Below are 21,077 nucleotides of genomic sequence, written 5' to 3' on the forward strand. Positions count from 1 at the left end.
AGTTGACAAAAATTATGTTTTCACAAACTGCGCTGTAGTAGGAATTGGGGGCCCCCAGGGCTGGGGTCCATTCATCTGAGCCACCATTGGTTATGGTCAGTTTAAGATCATTAGTATAATATGAGGTGGTGTTCAACCCACATTTATTTTTTATGAAGGGGATAAACAAGTATTTAATGGTTAATTCAGTCATAATTTTTTTTTTACACATTTGGAGCTCCATATATTTCGAGCGACCAGTTATAGTGAAGATATTAATTGAATGTGACGTTTTAAATATGCCTTGAGTTTTTTTATTAGAATTTGAAATTTGATTTTAATTTGCCTTCAGCATCCCAGGATACAAAGCGAAAAGCTTAGAATAATCTATAAAATAAATACAAAGTTGGACACTGTGACAAAGTAAACAGATATACTTCACACGGGTTCTTTCCGATGACAAAATATATGTCGATCGCCTCTTTCTCTTTTCTCTCTCTTTGCGCGTTTCCATGGCAAACAGCCGCTTCTGTCTCCATTAAAAAAAAAAAAAAAGAAGTTAGGTCGATGATGTTCGGGCTTTTCCGCTTGTAGTCGGACTCAGAGCCCCTGCGTGTTTACGCGGCAGATACATCAATCGGGTCTCTTGGTTTTTGTTTGTTTTTCTTTGCGGTTTTAAGATTGGCGCGTCATTTCCAACAAGGATAAAATTCAGTTTCCTTTTTGCTCACATGGACACCGCTAACCAGGTGAGGTGAACACGCTGAAGGACTTAACAGATAAACGCGTTACTCGATCGCCCGTAGGGTTAATTACAACTCAATTGGCTGAGTCCATTAATTGATGAATCTTCTTCCTTTGTCTCCGTGCAGCTTGCATCCGTGGGGATGTTTCAGGTGCTCAAATTACCTCTGGGATTTATCCGTGTTTTGGAATGGGTGAGTTGTCATTTCATTTTTATTTATTTTTTTAGCGTGCAGTAAGTTCATGGTGCAAAGTAAATACGAGATGGATTCGAAACGCCAAATTTACCTTAGTGCTGCTACTGAAGATATATATTTTTTTCTTTTTTTGCATAGATAAAACATGATTATTTTTAGTTGAATTTGGTGCATTTGGATGGTGAAACTATCCAAGCAAACATTTTCTTTTAATCCGTTTCACGGTGATCAATTAATGCTTGATGCTTATTCAATTAAGTGCCTTCTCCGAATATGCCTGCGTGTGCAAACCTCGAGCGTTTTTTTTTTTAAATTTATTTATTTATTTGTTTGTTTATTTGTTTGTTTGCGCCAGTCCGCAAGAAAAGCCCAATTTCACCCCGAGCGAAATGATATAACCGGAGTCACCAATGGGCACTGGGCTTCCTCGCTGTGACTGAATCAAAGCTTTACTACAGCTACCCCTCTGTCTGTCTGTCTGGTTGTGCGTCGTGTTGCCTCTGTAGTTATTGTACAGTAGAGAGAGAGAGAGAGAGAGAGAGAGAGAGAGAGAGAGAGAGAGAGAGAGAGAGAGAGAGAGAGAGAGAGAGAGAGAGAGAGAGAGAATGGATAAGGAGTTTCTTTGATGTGAGTTTAGAGAAATTGCTGTAGCCACCAGGGTGTTCAGCATTTGCACAGATAATGTGTGTGTGTGTGTGTGTGTGTGTGTTTTATTGTGCTTGTGTGCGATTCTTTGCAAGTGTGAAGAGAATCATGGTCCTCATTAGCTGAAGAATGATGGAATTTTGTTACAGTTGCATGAAATGAACTGATGATCGTCTCTTTTAACGTGCCAAACCATTAAGGTGAGATGACACAGGTTCATCAGCTGGGACTACCCTGTGGTGTAAGCACACATGGATGCTGTTTGGGGCTCCCTGCTAGCCTCTGGGCCACCAAGAGAACTTGAATTCATACATGACTGGTTGGAAAATGCACCTATTTATGATGATGTATGATGTATGATGATACAAAGTGAAACATTTATACAAGCCGACACTTGTATGTGGGCCCCATATGGATTTTTCTCTGTATGGACGGGTACTAGGTGGGCCTAGGCTTAGGCTCACAATGGGTTTCTTGTATACTGTAGGATCCATTTGGGTTGACTAAATGCCCTTATCTGAAAAATCCAGTGGGGTACTCTATGTAGGTCTGAAATGGGTCTCAAATGATTAAGAAAATCAGCTCAAGATGCCCAACACAACAAATGGAGGCTCCGTATGGGTCCCACTTATTGCCTACAGTTGTCCAGCATCATCACCTTTTGCTCTTAACACATTACCCACTTCAGATTAGTATGGAAGTCCTGCATGGTTTCTTTTTTCCAACTGAGATCTGATGTTTTCGATGTTTTAATGTAATTTTTTTTTAACAGTGTATTTACAAAAAAAAGTGATGGTGTACTCAGTTTTATGACATACTGTATGTTTAAATTTGGCCCTTATATCTGCGCACAGTTTTCTCATTGTGCAATACATAATCATTTTTGTCACGCTGTCGTCTAGAGTAAAAGCAGTACCACAAGCTCATATTAGTTGGAAAGTTAAACAATTTGATCTGATTGATGGGAATTTCACATTTGGTCCTTACGGTTACACGGTTTCATGTGAAATTCGTGGGATTTTCCTTTAAGGAAACCCTTAGTTTACACACTATGCCCATGTTTTTAACGACAAAAACTATTTTCCAACAGCCGTATTTATATTTATGGAAGTGACGAAAAAAGTTAAGAGAGCTTCTTTCAACCAGTTGAGTTGCGTTGAAAAGCAACATGAGTTCAAACAGCCGGAGAAAACTCTGGTCACTCTGGCATTTTCTCTGGAGTTTAAAACCTAGGTAATCATATATAATATATACTTTTTACAGTATTTGAACAGTACATTTTTTAAATCTCGGTACATCAGGGACACATTTTTGCTTTTTGTGGATGATGTACTGTTAGCAGTTTCAGGCCAAGGCCATCAGCATAGACTGGGGCGGTTCCCACTAAAATGCACAGCAACCGGGATGGTTTTAGGATGGAGTTGGAGATGATTCATCTGCAGTGATTTAGGTTCACGACCAAAAGGACGACATAAAATGAGCTGACGCCACACGATGGCTTGGCCCAACTGTGAAGATGTGAGGAGGAGCTCCCTCATCTGGAGGGAGTTCAGAGTAGAGCCATTTCTCCTCTGCGGTGAAAGGTGTGGTGGTGTGTACATGTGGTGCCTCCTGGGGGATTGCGTCTAGTATTCCTTGTCAGACCAAAGGAAGGAACAAGCAGAAGATCCTAATCATCAGTTGTGCGATAAAGACAATACGCTTTCATAGCTCACATGTCTATGTTCTTGTTACTCTTCATGTGCATGTGTGCAGGGAAGTGTGAGTTATTATGTGAGCTTCACTGCCTCCCCCTGCACACACCATCTCCAGTCTTCACATTTCTGGCACTACAAGTGACCTTTTCCCTGCTTCACCTTTACTTCTTACAGTCTGTCTTCCCCAGAAAGAGCGTCTCCTTTGGCCTGTGGCTCCAAACAGCTATTTGTTGAAGCTGCTCGAATGACAAAAAGAGAAAAGATATCTGTTTTTTAAGACTCATTTTCTCCAATAATTTAGAGTTTAGTGCCGTTTACCCTCAATCGACCCAAAATTGCATTTGCACGTGGTGTGATTTGAGGAACCTGCAAGGACAGTCCTCTCAGATTATTTTCAGGGTCTATGTATCTGGCATAAGTACTATGCAGAATTTTTTTTTGCACATTTCCCCTATCCCTAAAGGATCTACTGTCCAAATACATTCATTATTTGAAATACAAGCAAGGTTCGGTCCATTTGTTATTTTCTCCTGATTTGGGATCAAGTCATGAAGATGACAGATCGAAGAGGGAAACCCAGACAGACCACCATCTCCCCAGAAAAACGCTCTTTCTCATTATGGGGGATACCACGACGTTCCCAAACCAAGAGAGATCATATAGTCCCTGCAGAGTTTACGGTTCTGCTCTGGGATTTCCTCCGCCATGGGACATACCCGGTAAACCTTCACAAAGAGGAGCCTCATTGACGGATCTTGGATCTGCCTCACTCGCCTTTGATCCATGGGCCACAGCTTATGACCACAGATGAGGGTCAGAAAACAGATGTGCTAATACACTGAGCACTTTGGTTTTTGGCTCAGTTCTTCCTTTACCATAACAGACGAAGCTGCACACGTTTATATAGCTTTGTTTACTGCGGCTCATAAGTAGCTCATGGATGTCATATATCCAGCTGTTGATGCAGAGGGGCAAATAGATGCCACTGTTAGAAATTTTAAGCTGTAGATAGATTTTAAAGTGTAGCCAGATGGTCACAGTTGACATCACTATTAACGTCGCTCAGCCCTGGCAGAGGTAGGAATAAGGAATGAAGGACATACCGATAATGAGGGAGGACGCTGGGAGAGGGAACAATGCTAAACAGGAGACTGGAGTATAAATAGACCTGAGGGTAATTAGAGGTTTGGCTGATGCATGGACCTGATCTGCAACCCTGGTTATCACATTAACTCCATTAAACATATTTATTTAACTGGCCACTGTTTTGAAGCCTCTGTCTGTTTTTTTGTCGAGAGATTCCCTTGACTCCCTAGCTAGGTTGTAACTTGGTTCTGTCAGCAAAACTAAGAGATCTTTGTTGACAGGTAAAAGGAAGATTTTTCCTAAAATGACGGGACTAAGAGCTACTTTTAGTCTCAGGATTCTCTGTGAATATGGGCGCTGTTAACACGAGAGATTTTCAGATTGTTTTTCAAATGATTGCTTGATGTTAGTCTGACATGACACTTCTGGAAGCACGAGTAGCGCCACTAAGACTTCCTGTTTACTATGAACTTGTGTTACAATCCTAATCCCTGTGGTAGGTTTCCACAAACAGTAACCGACCGGCAAAAGCATGTTTGCTGGTTTGCTCTGTCTATTTGAGTTCAGACACAAGGCTTTTGTAAAGGCAGCAGATTTAGCTTGTCGATAATGAATCTTGGGCTGTCGGTCTGATTGGTAATGGGGACAAGCAGAGGGCTGTGTAAAGGTTACGGTAACTATAGTGGACATGTCCTTGTAGGATGCTGTATGGCTTGGTTTGCTGCATTAATAGTCAGCGCTGGATCCACACAAGCATAATGTGAATTCATAATTAGTCAAGCCTGCAGGCAAACACATAGGCATACATTAGTTTTACCATATCTCCAAACACACAAAGTTGTGAACACACTATTATATGTGAGGCTCTGCAGCTTAAAATAGACCTAATTATTGAGGGTTGGGAAATTAAGTTTTAAGGGTTAGCATTTTAATTCTAGGTTTTGGCATCTATCATATCAATATTGGGCCCTTTTAAATATGGAAAAACATTGTGTATGTGTGTGCAGCTCTAGTTCTGCACGGCACACCATCAGTGGCTGTTATATTCTGCTCCAAACAGCTGTAAGGTCCCCTTGTCTCCCCCGTTGACCAACTCATGCAGAAGCTGTCCTTTGAGATGTGCCCAAACTCTTCACCGTTTCCAGCTTCATGCTTATGTGTGCTCGACTGAGGAGGAGAAAGAAAAGAAGCGGGGAGAGGGGGGGGGGGAGGGAAGGATTGTACAGTTGCTTGAGCACATGATTGCAAACGATGAACATGCTGCTGAAGCACGTCACACGGAGCAGCTCTACAAGTACAGTACATGAGACCTAGTGACTCATTATGAGTAATGGTGGTCCTCTCATCCAAACCTTCATCTGGCCAAATATTATATGATGTCATCCTGGTTTCCTTACTGTAGACCAGCTTGGTTTCCCTCTGGGTGGCCGGAGAAGCTTGTGTGCACAAATTAAAGGGTCCTTCTCACTTTTGTAGTGGCATACGCAGTGCATCTGTTCTGTGTTTTCACACCTTATATTCACATTGAGCTAGATTCAACAGAATGTTTGAAAGGCATGCTTCTTAGTGTCATTTATTGTCCATTTTTTTGTGACTTCTAGGGCTGACTGCTGAAGTACTTTCAGATTCCATCAAGCACGAACTAAGTGACAGGCTAAATAAATGTTTTTTAGTCTTTGACGCAATGGCGTAGTAAAGTATTCATACTCTTTACACATTTTTTATGTTATACCTACAAACTTCAATATATATCATTGAGGTATTTTTGTGACTCTTTATAATTGGAAATAAAAACAAATTGTAATAAACCCCATTTACTATGATGCTCCTAGATAAAATCCAGTGGAAACGACCGCTTTCAGAAGTTTCATCTCAGTATAAACAAAGCTGTTTTCTGAGGGCCTTATCTGTTTGTCAGCATACTTTAAAGATCCAACAGCATCATAAATGTCAAGAGAAAGACCAGACAGGTTGGGGATAAAGTCATGACGTGGCCAGGAAAAGGGGAACATTAATTAGAAAAGCATCCCAGACAGCCATGGCAACTCTGGAGGAGCTGCAGAGATCCAAAAATCAGTTGGCAGCATCATAATTAATGGAAGGATTAATGGACCTAATAACCTGAGGCTGACTTCAAAGTATACTTTCCAGCAGGACAACATACTCAGGTGTTATTATAGCCCTGTCAATATTCAGAGATACTGTGGCAAAATTTGAAAACTGATGCTCACAGATGCTCTTCATCTAATGTGACCAAGCTTGAGCGAAGGAGATTATGCAGAAATTATGTCTCTATATGTTCTCAAGCTTGTTGAGACATGCGTAAAAAGACTTGCAGCTGTAATTGCAGTTCAGATGTGTTCTACAAAGTGTTGACGCAGAAATGCAAATCCATGCTATACCGTTCCCATTTTTCTTTGTATTAAATGTAGAATATCTTGAATACCTTTCTTCCCACCTCCGAATTTACTGCTTTGTGGTGGTCTGTTACACAAAGTCCCAATAATATAAATTGACATTTAGCGGTTGTAACCTGAGAAAATGTGAAAAAGCTCAAATGGTACGAATACCGTTGAACACCAGTTTAAGTGCTCGCATCAAAAGACATGGCGCATCCACACAATCTTCATTAAGCGTAGAACAAGCTGCCAAAGCTAGTCCTTATTGTTTAACACTAAAATTGAAACACACTCTTTTGGTGGAGCTCCAGATGAAATAAAAACCAAGTAAAGAAACACCAGGATAAACCAATTCTGATACAGCAGCACAGACTATGGAGGATTCATCTCTTGCATCCGTATCCGACTTGAGATGTCACAATTCCTGTTGTTTCTTTATTGCCCTGCCACTTTCTTTGATCTGTCAATCTAACCTTTCACCAAGAGGTGCCATGTAGATGTGATAAGCATTTTTGCACAACTATCAGTGCACACACACACACACACACACACACACACAGAACAAAAAACAAGCAAAAGGGAGATACTGCGAGATTTGCGACAGCTGTTGACAGATATCGCAAGAGACTTCCCAGGTCAGAGATCTGTTTGTCACTACTAAAATAACTACTCCTTTTGACAGGGAGACACAGCGCTGGACGAGAACATAGCCGTTTAAAACGTTGAGGGAGATGATGTGTATTATCTATTTAAGCAAATATCTCAGTACCCACTGGGTTCAAGGCTGTGAATAACACTATGGCTTACGTTCAGAAGCAGCACATTATTATTAATGTGAAGTTGAGTAATGTCCTTCCTGTCTCTTTGGGTATTGTTTTATAAATAGGTTTGGTAGATGAAGACATCTCTTATGACCGTGACAAAAGGTCCTTAAGCTACTGTTTAAAAACTTAAGTGATCTTTAAAAACACCTTGTTAAAACAGCATGTTCTTTGAGAGACTTTTTTCTTTAATTTATTAAAATCAGATAAAAATTAAAGACATCTTTATATGCAAAGATAGGAATAAACAAGGTATTTTGTTGGATTCAAAAGAATTGACTCTCTCAGGGATATTCCGGGTGTGATTTTTTTTTATGTTCAGTGCTTGTTACATTTAAAGCTATAGTTGGTAAACCTGTTCAGAAACACTTTTTGTTATACTTGGTGAAATGATCCTCCTATCCTGACATTTGTCAATACATCACGTATTCAGAAAAAGGACAAAGAATCAATCTCTGTGGGAGCTGTAACCATGTAAAAACTGACCAATCCCTGCTGTTTGGTGCGAAGCGCAGGGATTGGTCAGAGTTCTGGTCCTGGTTCTTGGGGTATCACCATATCTGCTACTCGTTCTGACGCGCTCACATAACGCCGATGTGTGTGTTTGTTCCTTGTTAGTTACCGCTTGGTAATGCTCTAACAAAGTTTGCGAAATTTTACATTTTGGTTGTAATAACAGTTTTACGGTAAAGTAAACTGAAATGCATATTTAGCAAAGGAAAAAAAGTCTAAATTTACAAATATTTGAACTTGGCTGACTGCAGGAGAATTCAGTACAGCAATGAAAGCTGTGGATGACAAAACTCACACGATGCCGTCTTTATAATCAGCATAATGCTCTTTTAAATCAAGCATTTTATGTTGTCCACACTCAACCTAAACAAGGTACTTGTTTCACCAGTTTCATTTTTTTAATATCATTCAAATTACTGAGAAAAATAAAGCCCAACTTTGGATCCGTATTTCTTTTGTTTTAGCCTATGTAAACTGAGGTTTGTTCAAAGACTGAATGACATTGATCTTTACTCTTTTACTGTTGTAGAGAAAAACACCATACAAACACACCCCGGCCACAGAGCATGTGGGAAGTTTCTTAGAATGGCTTTTATCTGTGACGCACGGATGACGACGTCTGTGTGAATGAGGGTAACTTAAGTTTCCTCACATACTTTTTCAACCCTGCGCACAAACTATAGGGCTGAAATCAGAGCCCTTCAAAATGTTGACTTTTTTCCCCACTTACTTGGCAGTATGTCTAGAGTCGTTATCCTTTTTGAGACCAACTTGTTCTGATGCTTTGAATTCCTGACAAAAGTCTTGAGATATTGCTTCAGTATTTTGGGGACAGCACCAGTCACTCCTGCTGCTAAATACGTTGTGAAACATGAGGTTGTGATGATGTTCTCAGTCTTGCGAACGTCCTCCCTTTTCCTCCCAGAGTAACGGTGGCCTTTATGGCCAAAATCTGATCTCCAAAAGTCAGATCAGAATGACGGCCGGGTATTCCCATGTTTTTTATACTTGCACATAAATAGTGGAACAGATGAACATGGTACCTTTTGATACACTCTGTAGCTAAATAGAAGCCTGATTTGAGGAGTTTATTTTCTTCAGCAGATTGTTTGAGGTGTGCCTTAAAGTATGCCAAATTTCATGACTCCGTTTAACAAAGGTTCTGAACTAACATTTTCATCAAGGCTTTTCCAAAATTTCAAAGGTATTTTAAATTCTGACTTTGAATAAAGTAATAATACATTATTTAACTTATTATTTCTGGTATTTAGATAATAGAATATATATATTTTTTTGTAATCTTGACTGAATTAAAACAGTAAACAGCTATTCATTGTCAGAAAGCAAGAAAAACAAGGCTATGTCTTGTTAAATACTGAAGGTTCTTGGTTTCAACTGTATGTTCAAGTAACCAAACTCCCAAATACCTGTGTCATAATTGTCTTATCATCTTATTGGTCTACCCATTTACACTTCTTCTTTCTACTGCGAATGGGACCTTAAATAAGCTCAGGGGAGTTGAATGTTGAAGTAACAGATGAGCTCCTGAATGTGATGTTCTTTTTCCTGACACATTAGGTCCTTTGACCCACGGATGATGCTACTTCCTCTTTAAGTCAGACAATAAAAGGTTACCTGTTCTTTCCTTGAGGCACACTGGTGTCCAGACATTATGTACAGAAGCAAGAGCAAAAATAAATCTGGTGTCCATAGATCATTCTTTCTTGTAAGAAAGCTGCAATAAGAGGGAAATGTTCATCATAAATATATTTTAAATATGGTGTGTCATATCGCCAATTTGTCCTCTTGGTGTCATACAGATGAAAGCATTAAACGGAACTTTGTTGGTGCTGAAAAACACCTGAGATGGGGGAGGAAAATAACCAATAAAGCATTGCTTAAAATATTTAAAGCAGGATCCATTAGTTGCATTATAGGTTATCAAAAAGACAAAAACTTTGACTATGATTAGACAGTGGATCTAGTTTTTAAGCTGGGCTGGTGCTAAAGCCAAGTCTGTGGAAAAACTGACTTGGGTTTCCACAGCCACAGAGCCAGCTGGATGACCCGTCATTGCCTCAAAAGAGGATGAAAAAAACCTAAACTGTGTACCATTACACATTTTAGTTTATCATTAACCAGGGAACCGGCTTAACTCTGTAATTTTTTTTTTTTCATCTTAGTATAGCTGCAAACCCGTCTCTACTTCCTGACAACAGTTCTTCCCTTTGGCCCAGCTCAGAGTTGGTTTTAATAACACACCAGGCTATCACTGCCACAACCTCCTGCTTATAATGCAGGACTATGACGAGCTCTCGTGGCATAAGATCTCCCAATGTTAAAGCACTACGATATTTCACGTCAGAGAGAAATCTGTTTTACATAGTTTTTACATTCCTCATTCATCTCATGCTGCTACGCTCACTTCTGTTCCTCTTGGTAACGGTTTGGGGCGCTAAAAAAACATGGGCTGACCACCGGTGGCCAACTCTGAAGCTGATGCCTCATTTTCAAAATCTCCAGTCACTGACCGCAGAGACTGTGTCGGTGCTTTCCAACTCGTTTGAACTCAGATATGAGAGAGAATCTTTGTACCCTCATCAAAATCTGTAGATAAAAACACCCAGTTGTGTTTTTTTTCTATTTTCTAAGTTGTTACCTTGCCTTCAAAGCAAATAATAGCTTCCACATTAGAGTGGTGCATTTTTGTGCCATGTAGGTCAGTCGAGACGAGTGATGACTGAGATGTTTCATAGTTTTGTTTACACTGCATACGGGTTTAATTCCTGCGCTCCTGCTTTACTCTTCCCTCCCCCTGCCTCTATTTCTCCCCCTTAGCACCCCCCCTTTCTATCTCTTGTTCCCTGAGGAGACCAGCTGGGAGAGGCAGATAAACACATGGGGGCGCGAGGCTTAGCATCCATCCTCCTTCCACAATGCCACGCTCTCTTGTTCAAAAGCCCCGGCTAGAAACGAGAGGGGCTAAAACCCGAGCTGAGAAATCCCGGCTAGAAGGAGGCAGCTGCAAGAAAGAGTGAACAGGCGTTGGGTGACAAAGATGCTTATCTGCCATCTTTTTGTGTTGAACTGTAGCGTTTATTCTCTCGTTCTTCTGGTCACTTTTCTTTATTTGGTTTGTCTGCATGGGCATCATCTTTCTCTTTCATCTCTCTGTGATTCCTCTTATGGTTCTATTGACTTATCACCGAGTTTTTTTTTTTAAACCATCCGTTCCAGCTGTGGTCTATGTGAGCAGCATCCACGCTCCACCTGGGGCCCAAAGCTGCAGGACACAAAATTCAATAAGGGCGTGTTGTGTATCATTAAGATTCTGGCTTTAATCTGGCCTGTTTTAATCAGAGATTAGGCCTACACAGCATCAACACCGCACAGTCATGGTTTCCTCCTCTGTAAGCTAACAGTCACAAAGTCAGCCTTGTTCAAAGGCTGGTTCAGTTCTGATACTTCCAATGAAAGACTTTGGCATTGCTAAAGAAAAGAGATGAGAGATGTCCTGGTTTGTGCAAAAAGAAAAGGTAAAAAAAACCTCTCTCTGTATGGCAAAACCACTGAGTGGAAAATTCTAATTCTGCTAAAAGGTGCTAAAAGAAACATATGGTGATGTGAGAGATTAGTGTGATAGCCCTTCTTCTTCTATGAGTGATATATTTTCTGTTCCACAGATTTAATCGGGACCAATCTCACTTTGTCACAAGGAAATCTGTTTTCCTTAATATGCCATGAGTTCAAATAATAAGATCAGATAAGAAGACTTTATTGTCCAGTGGTTTAAAACACAATGGAAATTTGCCTTTGACATCTTGACAGTCAGCCAGCACATAAAACAGACGCTAAATACAATTAATAAATAATCACAATACAAACAATAGAATAGAATATCATAGAGCAGCAGCAGAGCTCACTTAAAGATACTCTGGTTCAGGGTATCCACTGCAGGTGCCACAAACGATTTCTCATACCCTGCTTTTTTAGCTAAGGATAAAAGATAATGTCATTAGTCTTTGTACATTTTGCTGTAGAATTAATGCTATGTTTAAAGTCTCCACGGATGAATAGGTAAATAAAATGAATGGTTTTAGGATATCTTTTAAAATCATTTACCACATTTATTGATGACACAATCAGAGAGGCTTATTTATCATACAGAATAAAGAACATCACAGACAACTCTCCTCAGTGACACAAACAGCTAGTATGTATTAAATCAGCCTGGGATTAAAATCAACCAATTTTCTCTTGATCCTGATCCTAACAACAACCACCATGTCCTTCGATGAAATTTGTTTTGAAGTGAATAAAAATCAGATAAAGGTTAGGAACATATACTTATGGGGCACACTTGTTATCTCTTCGTCTCCACAAACTCTGTACAGAGGACTGCATCTCTCTTTTTTTCCTTTTATAGCAAGTGTTTGTTACCTTTAACTTTGTAAATAAAATCAAAAGTTAGCATTTATTAACGTTCTTGGGGAGAATCTGAATTACCCAAAGTCAGAAATGGCAGATCAGGTGAAAAAAAAAATCAACGTTGGCCGGTAAAAGGATGATTGCTTCACCGCTAGCTTTTAAAAGATGGTTTAGCCTCTACAGAGCCTTTACGTCTAATGACAGAGGGTTAATCTGGGACTTGATGAAGAGATACAAGACGAACTGAGTCCAAAGAAACCAGATTTTTTTTATTTATTTTTTTAGGGGGTGGGGTCTGTTTTGTTCTGTTGAGATTTCTGTCACAAAATCTTTCAGATACGGATTGTTTTGGTTCAGTTTCAGTAGCCAAATCTTGTCCTAAATGAAATCAAAGCTGTAGAACCCAGATTTCACTTTAGTGGACCCTGTAGGCTAAACGGTGTGAAAAGCAACACACTACCCTGGCCGTATCTGAAGAAGTTCAATAACAGATGAGAAACATTTACAAGTCTAAAGATGGTTTAAAGGCTTTGGGACAATTGCTCTCACAGCAAACTACAGTGCAGTGAGCGATTATCTACAAATAGAGAAAACATGGAACAGAATACATCAGTAACTCATGCAGAAGATCATAAAAAACCCAAATCATCATCTAAAGCACTCAGACCTCAGGCCAAAGCTATCTCAGTTAAGGGCAGCAGTCATGATTAGACAATAAGAGAGGGGCTTAGCAAAAATGGCATCATTGATAGAGTATCACAGTGTAAAACTCTGCTGATCAAAGAGAGCCCTGACCTTTCTGTGCTCTCTTTGAAAAATCACGTTCATCCAAAAGACTGCTGGAGAAACCTTCTACGGACTCAAAAGACAAAAGCTGAACAATGCAGAAGGTTTGCAACACTTCACATCATGTTTACGGTCGCTGCAACATTTTAGAGAAACCTTCGTACCTTCTGTCAAACATGGTGGTGGCAGTGTGATGGCCTGGGGCTGTTTCGCTGCAGTATGGAGGAGTTGCTGGAAAGGATCAAACCATGAACGTTGCTCTGCACCAGAAAATCCTGAATGAGGATGTCTGGCAGCCCGCTCATGACAAATAGCTCAAGCACACTTGGCTTATGCAGCTGGACTATGGTCTGCATAACACCAACATGTCTACTTCTGCATGGTTTGATTGAAATGTTGTGGCACAATCCTAAACGGGCGGGTTCTGCTTGAAAACTCTCAAATGTTGCTGAATTAAAGAAATTCTGAAAAGCAAAACAAAAAAAGGGGGGAGTTTGGTGTGAGATTTTGGTGGCAGGAGGGGGGTTAAACATTCCTCCACAAACACATCATGGGACTCTCTGCAGTCGTTCAAGGATGGCACAACCAGTAATTAGGTTTTTAACATCAAGCGACTTGGTTTAGACAGATTTGTTTCTTAATAAATCAAAGGCTACGTTAAAAAAAATCATTTTTAGATTTACTTAAGGTATCTTTAATGTTAAAATGTGTTTGATGGGCCAAAATATGCATTTTCAAAGACAAAATTAGGCAAAAGTGAGACACCCACACTGTAAGGAGGCAAAACACTTATTTACGGCATTGGACGAAGGCGATGCCGTTATGAGGAATTCTAATTCAAAGGACATTAGGGTAGAGCAAACAAGCTCATGGGGAAGGGGGCAGATACTCCTTCGCTCCTCTGTTTACCTATTTTAAAGGCAGATGAGATGGATTTGAGAGCACCGTGGCATGATGGTGGTTACACTCACTAGCTGGTTCTAAAAAATGTGAAGGATTTAATTTTGATGAAAGGCCATGATAGGTAAATGTCATTGCGCAAGTTATTCGAGGCACGATTCGGCACTCAGTCTGCTCACTTCACTATTTTCCCCTTGTTGATATTGAGCTGTGTCAGGATTGACCATTACTTGTTGAAGGTGTGCTGCCCAAGTTTGTTTATTGTCATGCTGTGGTTCTTGGTGTCTCCGTCTTGGACCTGGTGCACTTGCAGAGCAATCAAGCAATAAACATTCAACTCAGCGTTTGTCTGTTAGATTGCAGGCTCGCATGCCCCATTTGAGTCTGGCTACCTGGTCTCGGTGTTCTGACGGTGCCCTCCAGTGGCGGAGGTTTGCTCTGGCTGAACGATAAGAAGCGTTGCCAGCTGCTGGCAAGCTTCATGTCCAGCTGCCGGCAATATGGGAAAGGAGCAGTTCATGCTAACTAGGAATCGGCTCTGATTATGGTGATTATGGTTCTGAGAGCCCTTGAGGCAGTGGGAGGTTTATACTGGCAACTGGGCTAAAAGAGCAAACCGAGGGCATGTGTGTGTGTGTGTGTGTGTGTGTGTGTGTGTGTGTGTGTGTGTGTGTGTGTGTGTGTGTGTGTGTGTGTGTGTGTGTGTGTTTTACAGTTTTACATGCCCATGTTTGTTGATTCTGATGAGAACAACGTTCATTTTACTGACTTTGACGATTACCCTTCGTCCATCAGTCTTACCAGATTGAAGCTGATCCGAAGTCTCTGTTCAGAGGAACGAAAATCGGTCTCGGCTTGTTCCCCTGTCACTCCCAATCATTAATTTTAATCCGCCACGTCTCATCCAAAGCAGGGGGAGCACTCTGATTCCTATAAGAACTTTCTGAGGGCTGTCGATTTAAAAATCTTTATAGAAAGTTTTCTTTTTTTTGCAGAACATTTCCTGAAATGCCGAAAACATCAGCTTCTTGTCTCTCATACGATACATTTATTGTATGCACAGATGTTTCAACATTGTATTATCATTTTTATTGTGTACGGTGCCTTTGAAAAATATACATGCACCTCCAGCTTTTGTGTCATTGGCCATAACGTTCATGCGTTTTATTGGGATTTGATGTGATAAGCCAACACAAAGTAGTGCACAATTGTGAAATGGTAAGAATATGATACATATATCTTTTTTATTCATGCAAATAACAAAAATGAGGACTGAAGTTATTATCATCCACCAACCGCTCAACATAATGGGGGCACCACTGTGTTTTATGTGCAAATGGTGTCTTCAAGGTGATAAGTAGTGTTAACTTTCAGCGAGACAAGTGGATATCGGTCAAAACGTTTAACTTTAGTCTGATCTGACCAGAGCACCTTCTCATACCTGTTTTAATGTGTCCCCTATGTGGCAAAGGGCAAACTGGAGGTGGGATCTCTTGTGAACCTTTTTCAACAATGCCGTTCTTTTTATCCTTCTTCCATAAACACTATTTTTGTGCAGTGGTGATCTTTTCACCAATTGGGTGACTTCTGAAGAAAACTAATTGCAATCGATTTGATTTGGAGCGTAAGATGAAAGGGGGCAGAATACTTATGCAGGCTCCTGGAGCTAAATTCTGACACTGAGTTTTGAGTCTAACAATATGGCATCAAAAAGGCAATACATGATGGCGTAAGCCTAGACCCTGTGACTGCATGCCGTTCATCTGTTGCCTAGGGTCAGAGTTCCTTATGTGTGGATCTGTCTCTGCAGCTCTTTGCCATTTTCGCTTTTGCAACATGTGGTGGCTACTCAGGCCAGCTGAGGGTCAGCGTGGACTGCATGGAGAAGGCCAGCAGCAACCTGAGCATCGGCATCGACTTTGGTTATCCTTTCAGGTGAGTGGGACACGCCTACGATCGTAGTTTGATCCCAGTCATTCCTACTTATGTTTTGAATGGGAGCGTTTTATTCACTGTTTAAAGCTCACAGTGTTCCCAACCTTGCACAGCGGTTTAAATACTCGTGCGACTGATTCTAAGGATGAACGGGAGTTCGGTCAGTAAGCAGTGTCCCGCTTTGTGTGCGGCAGGTTGCACCAGGTGGCGTTTGAAGCGCCCATGTGTGAGGCCATGAGGAGGGAGCGCGTGTTCCTCGCCGGAGACTATTCTTCCTCTGCTGAGTTCTTTGTCACCATTGCGGTTTTCTCCTTCCTCTATTCTCTCGTGGCCACTGTTGCCTACATTTTCTTCCTGAATAAGTACCGTGAAAACAGCCAAAGGCCGCTCATTGTGAGTGTGATGGACTCTTACTCATCATTCACTGATATCTTTAACTCAGCCGTTGTCTGAATGAATAGAAGCGCCGTTTAAGATGTCTCTTCTGGGCGGAAAAGCGAATGTTTCTTTGTTTCTTTCAGGACTTTGTGGTGACGGTGGTGTTTTCCTTCATGTGGCTGGTCAGCTCCTCTGCTTGGGCCAAGGCCCTGTCGGATGTGAAGGTGGCCACTGATCCAGACGAGGTGCAGCTCCTCATCCCGGCCTGCAAAGACCCGACCAACAGGTGCGGCTCTGTGCTCGGGCCTCGGTGGTCTGGGCTCAACACCTCGGTGGTAAGTTGAAAAGATGATTCTGCTTTAGTGCTAAGAAGGAAGAAAAGAAACAAACAAAATGGGAAAAGAATAATTTAAATGTCACAGATAAATAGTTTAAAAAGCAACACTAATAAAAACTATTTAAAGCTATAAAAAGGTTTTAAAATGTAGGATGTAAGTGTACTCAGTAAAGGTCCAGTGGTGGATGGTATCATTTCGTACCCAAGAAAGTTGGGTCCAAAAAAAAGGAAAACTGGAAAGATACAAACTCAGAAAGGAGCTAATTCCAATATATTTTACTTTTATTTTATATGATAGACCAAAATAAAATAGAGCATTATTATGAAGCTGAAAGAAAACTATAGATGGGTCTCAAAATCCTTTTTCGTGTAGCGCTCATTAGTATTCAGGCCCCTTTATTCTGATACCCCTAAATATAATCAGTGAAACCACACTGCCATAAGAATTCAGCCCATTATGAATAGAAAAAAAGAACATTTGTGAACAAACAGCATCATGGAGATTGAGGAACACACCGAACGTATCAGGCATACGTGTGGACATGGCACGGAGAAATGTTAAATCGTTAATAGGAAAATGGAAAGAAGTATCGTTCAACTATTAACCTACCAAGAAATGGCTGTCCATCTGAGCGGACAGGTTGGCCAAGGAGAGCGTCTATCAGAGAGCCAACCAAGAGCTCCGTGGTAGATGTAGATGGAGAAACAGATCCACACCTTAGGTAGGAGAATTTATCGTTAGGGCAACTTTTAGTTGAGGACTCCACAAATCTGACAGAGGTTTCCAAATATGAAAACCTTTTGGCAACATGCCACATCCAGCATACTACCACCACGGTAGAAGTAGCATCATGCTGTGAGTGTTCCCAACTGGTGGAGACAGACCCTAAAACACTTGCAGTTGTAATAACAGCCAAAATGTTCCTGGAAGTGATATTAATGCTTAATTGTGGCCCGGCCAGTGACCCAACTTGAATCTGATAGGGAATCTGTGGGAGGGATTAAAGATTAGGGTGATGGCAAGGGGGCCTTCTAACCTGCAAAACTTGGAGCTCGTCATCAAAATACCTGTGGAAATATTTCAAAACCTCCTTGGAGCCTTACATGCTCAAGCTGTTCCTTATATCTCCTGTCTGTTAAAGCCTGACCCACAGACTGAGGTAAGCAGGTCAGGTGTTACTAGAGCCAAAACTTCCCTGTAAGTCACCAAGTTATCCAGACTGTGGAGCGTTCTCTCCTTCTATTTATGCTGCCTTTGCGCTGCTGATGGTTTCAAAAGCAGGTGATCAGAGGTTTGATTGTTCTATTTATTTCGTTTGTTTTATTTAGTTTTGAATTATACTGTATGTACTCTTCTATATTTGATATTTTATTCTACAGAATTATGCCTTTTAAAAAAAAGAAAATCCTGTAAAACATGCAGTACTTAAACTATAAATGTTGTTTTTTTAAATTCTCAAAATTACTCCTGCCCTTGGCAGAATTAGATTCAAAATAATTTTTATTCAGCCAGATAATTAGTTTCTGTGGGCTTAATTGTATGTGTTTTGGGAATTTTTAAATCACATAGTTTATTAATTTGCCCCTTTTTTTCTACAATAAGGCGTGCCCATATGGTTTCCTGGGGGGGGGGGGTGCATTTACTGTATTTACTTAATAGAAGCAAAAGTTCATGAATTGTCCCCTCGAAATAAAACATTTTGTCTTTGTCCTTCTCCTCAGGTGTTTGGATATCTCAACTTTGTTCTGTGGGCTGGAAACATCTGGTTCGTCTTCAAGGAGACCAGCTGGCACAAGGGTGGCTCCAGGTTGGCAGGCAGCGCGCCCGACAAACAGGCGGGCACCTTCGACCAGCAGCCCTACAGCCAGGGGAGCTTTGACCAGCCGTCCGAGTACAGCCAGGTGGGAGGGCCCACCTCCTACTCCAATCAGATGTAGCCGTGCCTCCTCTATCCCAACGTGGCGCCACCGCATCTTCAAACGAAGGCAATCAGGGGCTTGAAAAGCAAGGTGGTCATAAAGAGTCAGAGTGCACCTGTTGTAGATTTTTTTTAAAAAGCAAGTAGTTGGGTATTGTAAAACAAACATTAAATGTAGTCCTTCACCCCTTCTCTCTCACAGCTTGTTTTAGATGAATGGTGTTCCTCTAGTTGTTTGAAACACAGTAGTGACGGTTTCTCCGTCTTCGATTATTGACATACTCTGTTTTCTCTGTTCCAGTAGTTTGCACTCTGTGTTGGAGGGAAAAAAAAGTGCTCTTTGTAAAAGTTTGAAAGTGCATGATGTTGTGTGCTATTGTAAGGTTCTCTGTGAAACCAGAAACAAAAGATAAAACATTCATTTTAAGTGTAAAAGTTTACAAAACTTACTCTGCTCTGACACATCACTGATAGCTAATCAGGTATTCTGTCGTGTTTTTAATGTAACCAGGAATATATTTTGATAACAGGTGTTTCTAATTCTAAAGAGATTTATAATTTAGTGTCACTTCTGTTTTTTTATTATTAATTTTCTACAGATGCAAAGGTTAAACTGTTCTGACACTGCCATTAAGTAAAAAACTCAAATGCATTCTGCAAAATCCTTGACGAGAGCTAAAATATATATGCAACTTGTGCAGTGTGCGCTTTTGCTCCAATGGTTTTCTTTTCTCTGGCACAGACGCCACCACGCATTTTTGTTTTTAATCTTTTAATCTTTTAAAGATATTGTCACGTATTTTTAAAGCAAGCCACTCCTCATACAAAATTACTGCGGCAACTTTCCATGCCTCCTTTATACGAATAATAAATAAAAGAACACATTTCAAAAGCATGTTCACAACACTCAAATACACTTTTAAAGCCCTGCAAAAAAAAAAAAAAAACACAGGTAAATGCCATAGTTTTACCAAATAAATGTGAATAAGTGGGTTTATGTGTTTCTGGGTAATGCTATGAAGTTTTGTACAAACCAGATCAGTTCTGTTCATGTGTTGTAAAGTCATGACCATTAAATGGAATATTGGTTTCCTGTCTATTTCATATTATATTTCCAGCCCTGTGTTTTGACCGTCTGCGCATGTGACTTGCACTGATATTAAAAAGTGAACACAGTCTGCCACTCGTATCTAACAAACACAAACCCATGACTCATTAAATAAAGAGGCACAAATTTCTTCCATTGGTGGTCTTTGTCTCTCTTTTTAGAACAAGTTGTTTGCTCGGCTTGTGATCTCTGACCTGGGTTTTACATGAAACTTCTGGTGCAACATCTGTAGTGTTTAAATTCTTTAAAACATTTTTCTGATTTTCTTATGCGATAACCACAAATATTGTTGTATTTTGCTCCCTATCTTACCCCATCAGCTTCCTTGTGCCGTATTCCCAAAGCGATGCTGTCACCACCATGTTTCACCAAGAAGACGCCGTGTTTAGGGTGAAGCGTAATGTTTGTACGTAGGCCAGAAAGTTCAAATTTGGTCTTATCTAACCAGAGCGCCGTCTTCCTCGTGCTTGCTGTGTCCACTGCATGACTTATGACAAACTACAGACAGGACAGTTTGCAACCTTCTTTCAGAAATGGTTTTCTTCGCACCATCAAAGAACACATTTACAAGTTGTTGTTTTTTATCTGAACACTCAATAACCATCAATATAAAAGAAATTACACAAGATCTTCCAGCAGAAAGATTTTACATAGATGATTTTTCATAGTAAGAGGTGTACGCGTGACATTAAAGCTGCAACGGTTGAGTTGACGTGGTTGAAATAAATCTGGAATCATTATTTTTGATTACTTTGTCACAAAATTTGACAATAAGATTTCTATTACTACATAAGTAGGAGAATGATCAAGAACTGATAGTTTGCAGCAAAAATAAATAAAAGATAAAAAATAAACATATGTCCATGACTGGAAAGTTTCAAATGTGCAAAACTGTATCTTAAGCATCACACTGGAACTGAAGAATATGGCGACAGTACTGTGTGTGACCAGTAGGTGAAGTCCTCAACACAAATAAAAAGCTGCTGAAAAAAAAAAATTCTGAACTATTTGAATTGTAATAAGGAAGCGTAAGTCTAAGACAGTTAGACCAGGCATGTGATTGATATAATAAAACTTATATAGGACAAAGGGATGGTTCTTGCATAAAAGACACCTCTCCTTCCAATGCCTTCTGTGAAAAGTCCAATCAACTAAAAAAAAAAAAAACTTTTTTAAGAGCTTCACAATGTGCTGAAGCATAGTCT

At 40.3% G+C, this 21,077-nt stretch overlaps 1 protein-coding gene across 1 annotated transcript; it reads left to right on the forward strand.

Annotated features, from left to right (window-relative positions):
• Nucleotides 1–575: 575 nt before the first annotated feature.
• On the forward strand, nucleotides 576–20,007 carry LOC105926034 (synaptoporin). Its single transcript, XM_012862188.3, has 6 exons — nucleotides 576–728; nucleotides 852–917; nucleotides 16,006–16,130; nucleotides 16,325–16,523; nucleotides 16,652–16,843; nucleotides 18,568–20,007. The coding sequence occupies exons 1-6, from the start codon at nucleotides 711–713 to the stop codon at nucleotides 18,781–18,783; spliced, it is 816 nt and encodes a 271-aa protein (XP_012717642.1). The 5' UTR covers nucleotides 576–710; the 3' UTR covers nucleotides 18,784–20,007.
• The last annotated feature ends 1,070 nt before the right edge of the window (nucleotides 20,008–21,077 follow it).

This window comes from Fundulus heteroclitus, chromosome 20, assembly GCF_011125445.2.
Source record: "Fundulus heteroclitus isolate FHET01 chromosome 20, MU-UCD_Fhet_4.1, whole genome shotgun sequence".
Classification (NCBI taxonomy): domain Eukaryota; kingdom Metazoa; phylum Chordata; class Actinopteri; order Cyprinodontiformes; family Fundulidae; genus Fundulus; species Fundulus heteroclitus.

Coding starts and splice junctions, on each gene's coding strand:
- LOC105926034 (XM_012862188.3), top strand. Junction 16,131..16,324: donor GACTTTGGTTATCCTTTCAG/GTGAGTGGGACA, acceptor TGTGTGCGGCAG/GTTGCACCAGGTGGCGTTTG. Junction 16,524..16,651: donor ACAGCCAAAGGCCGCTCATT/GTGAGTGTGATG, acceptor TGTTTCTTTCAG/GACTTTGTGGTGACGGTGGT.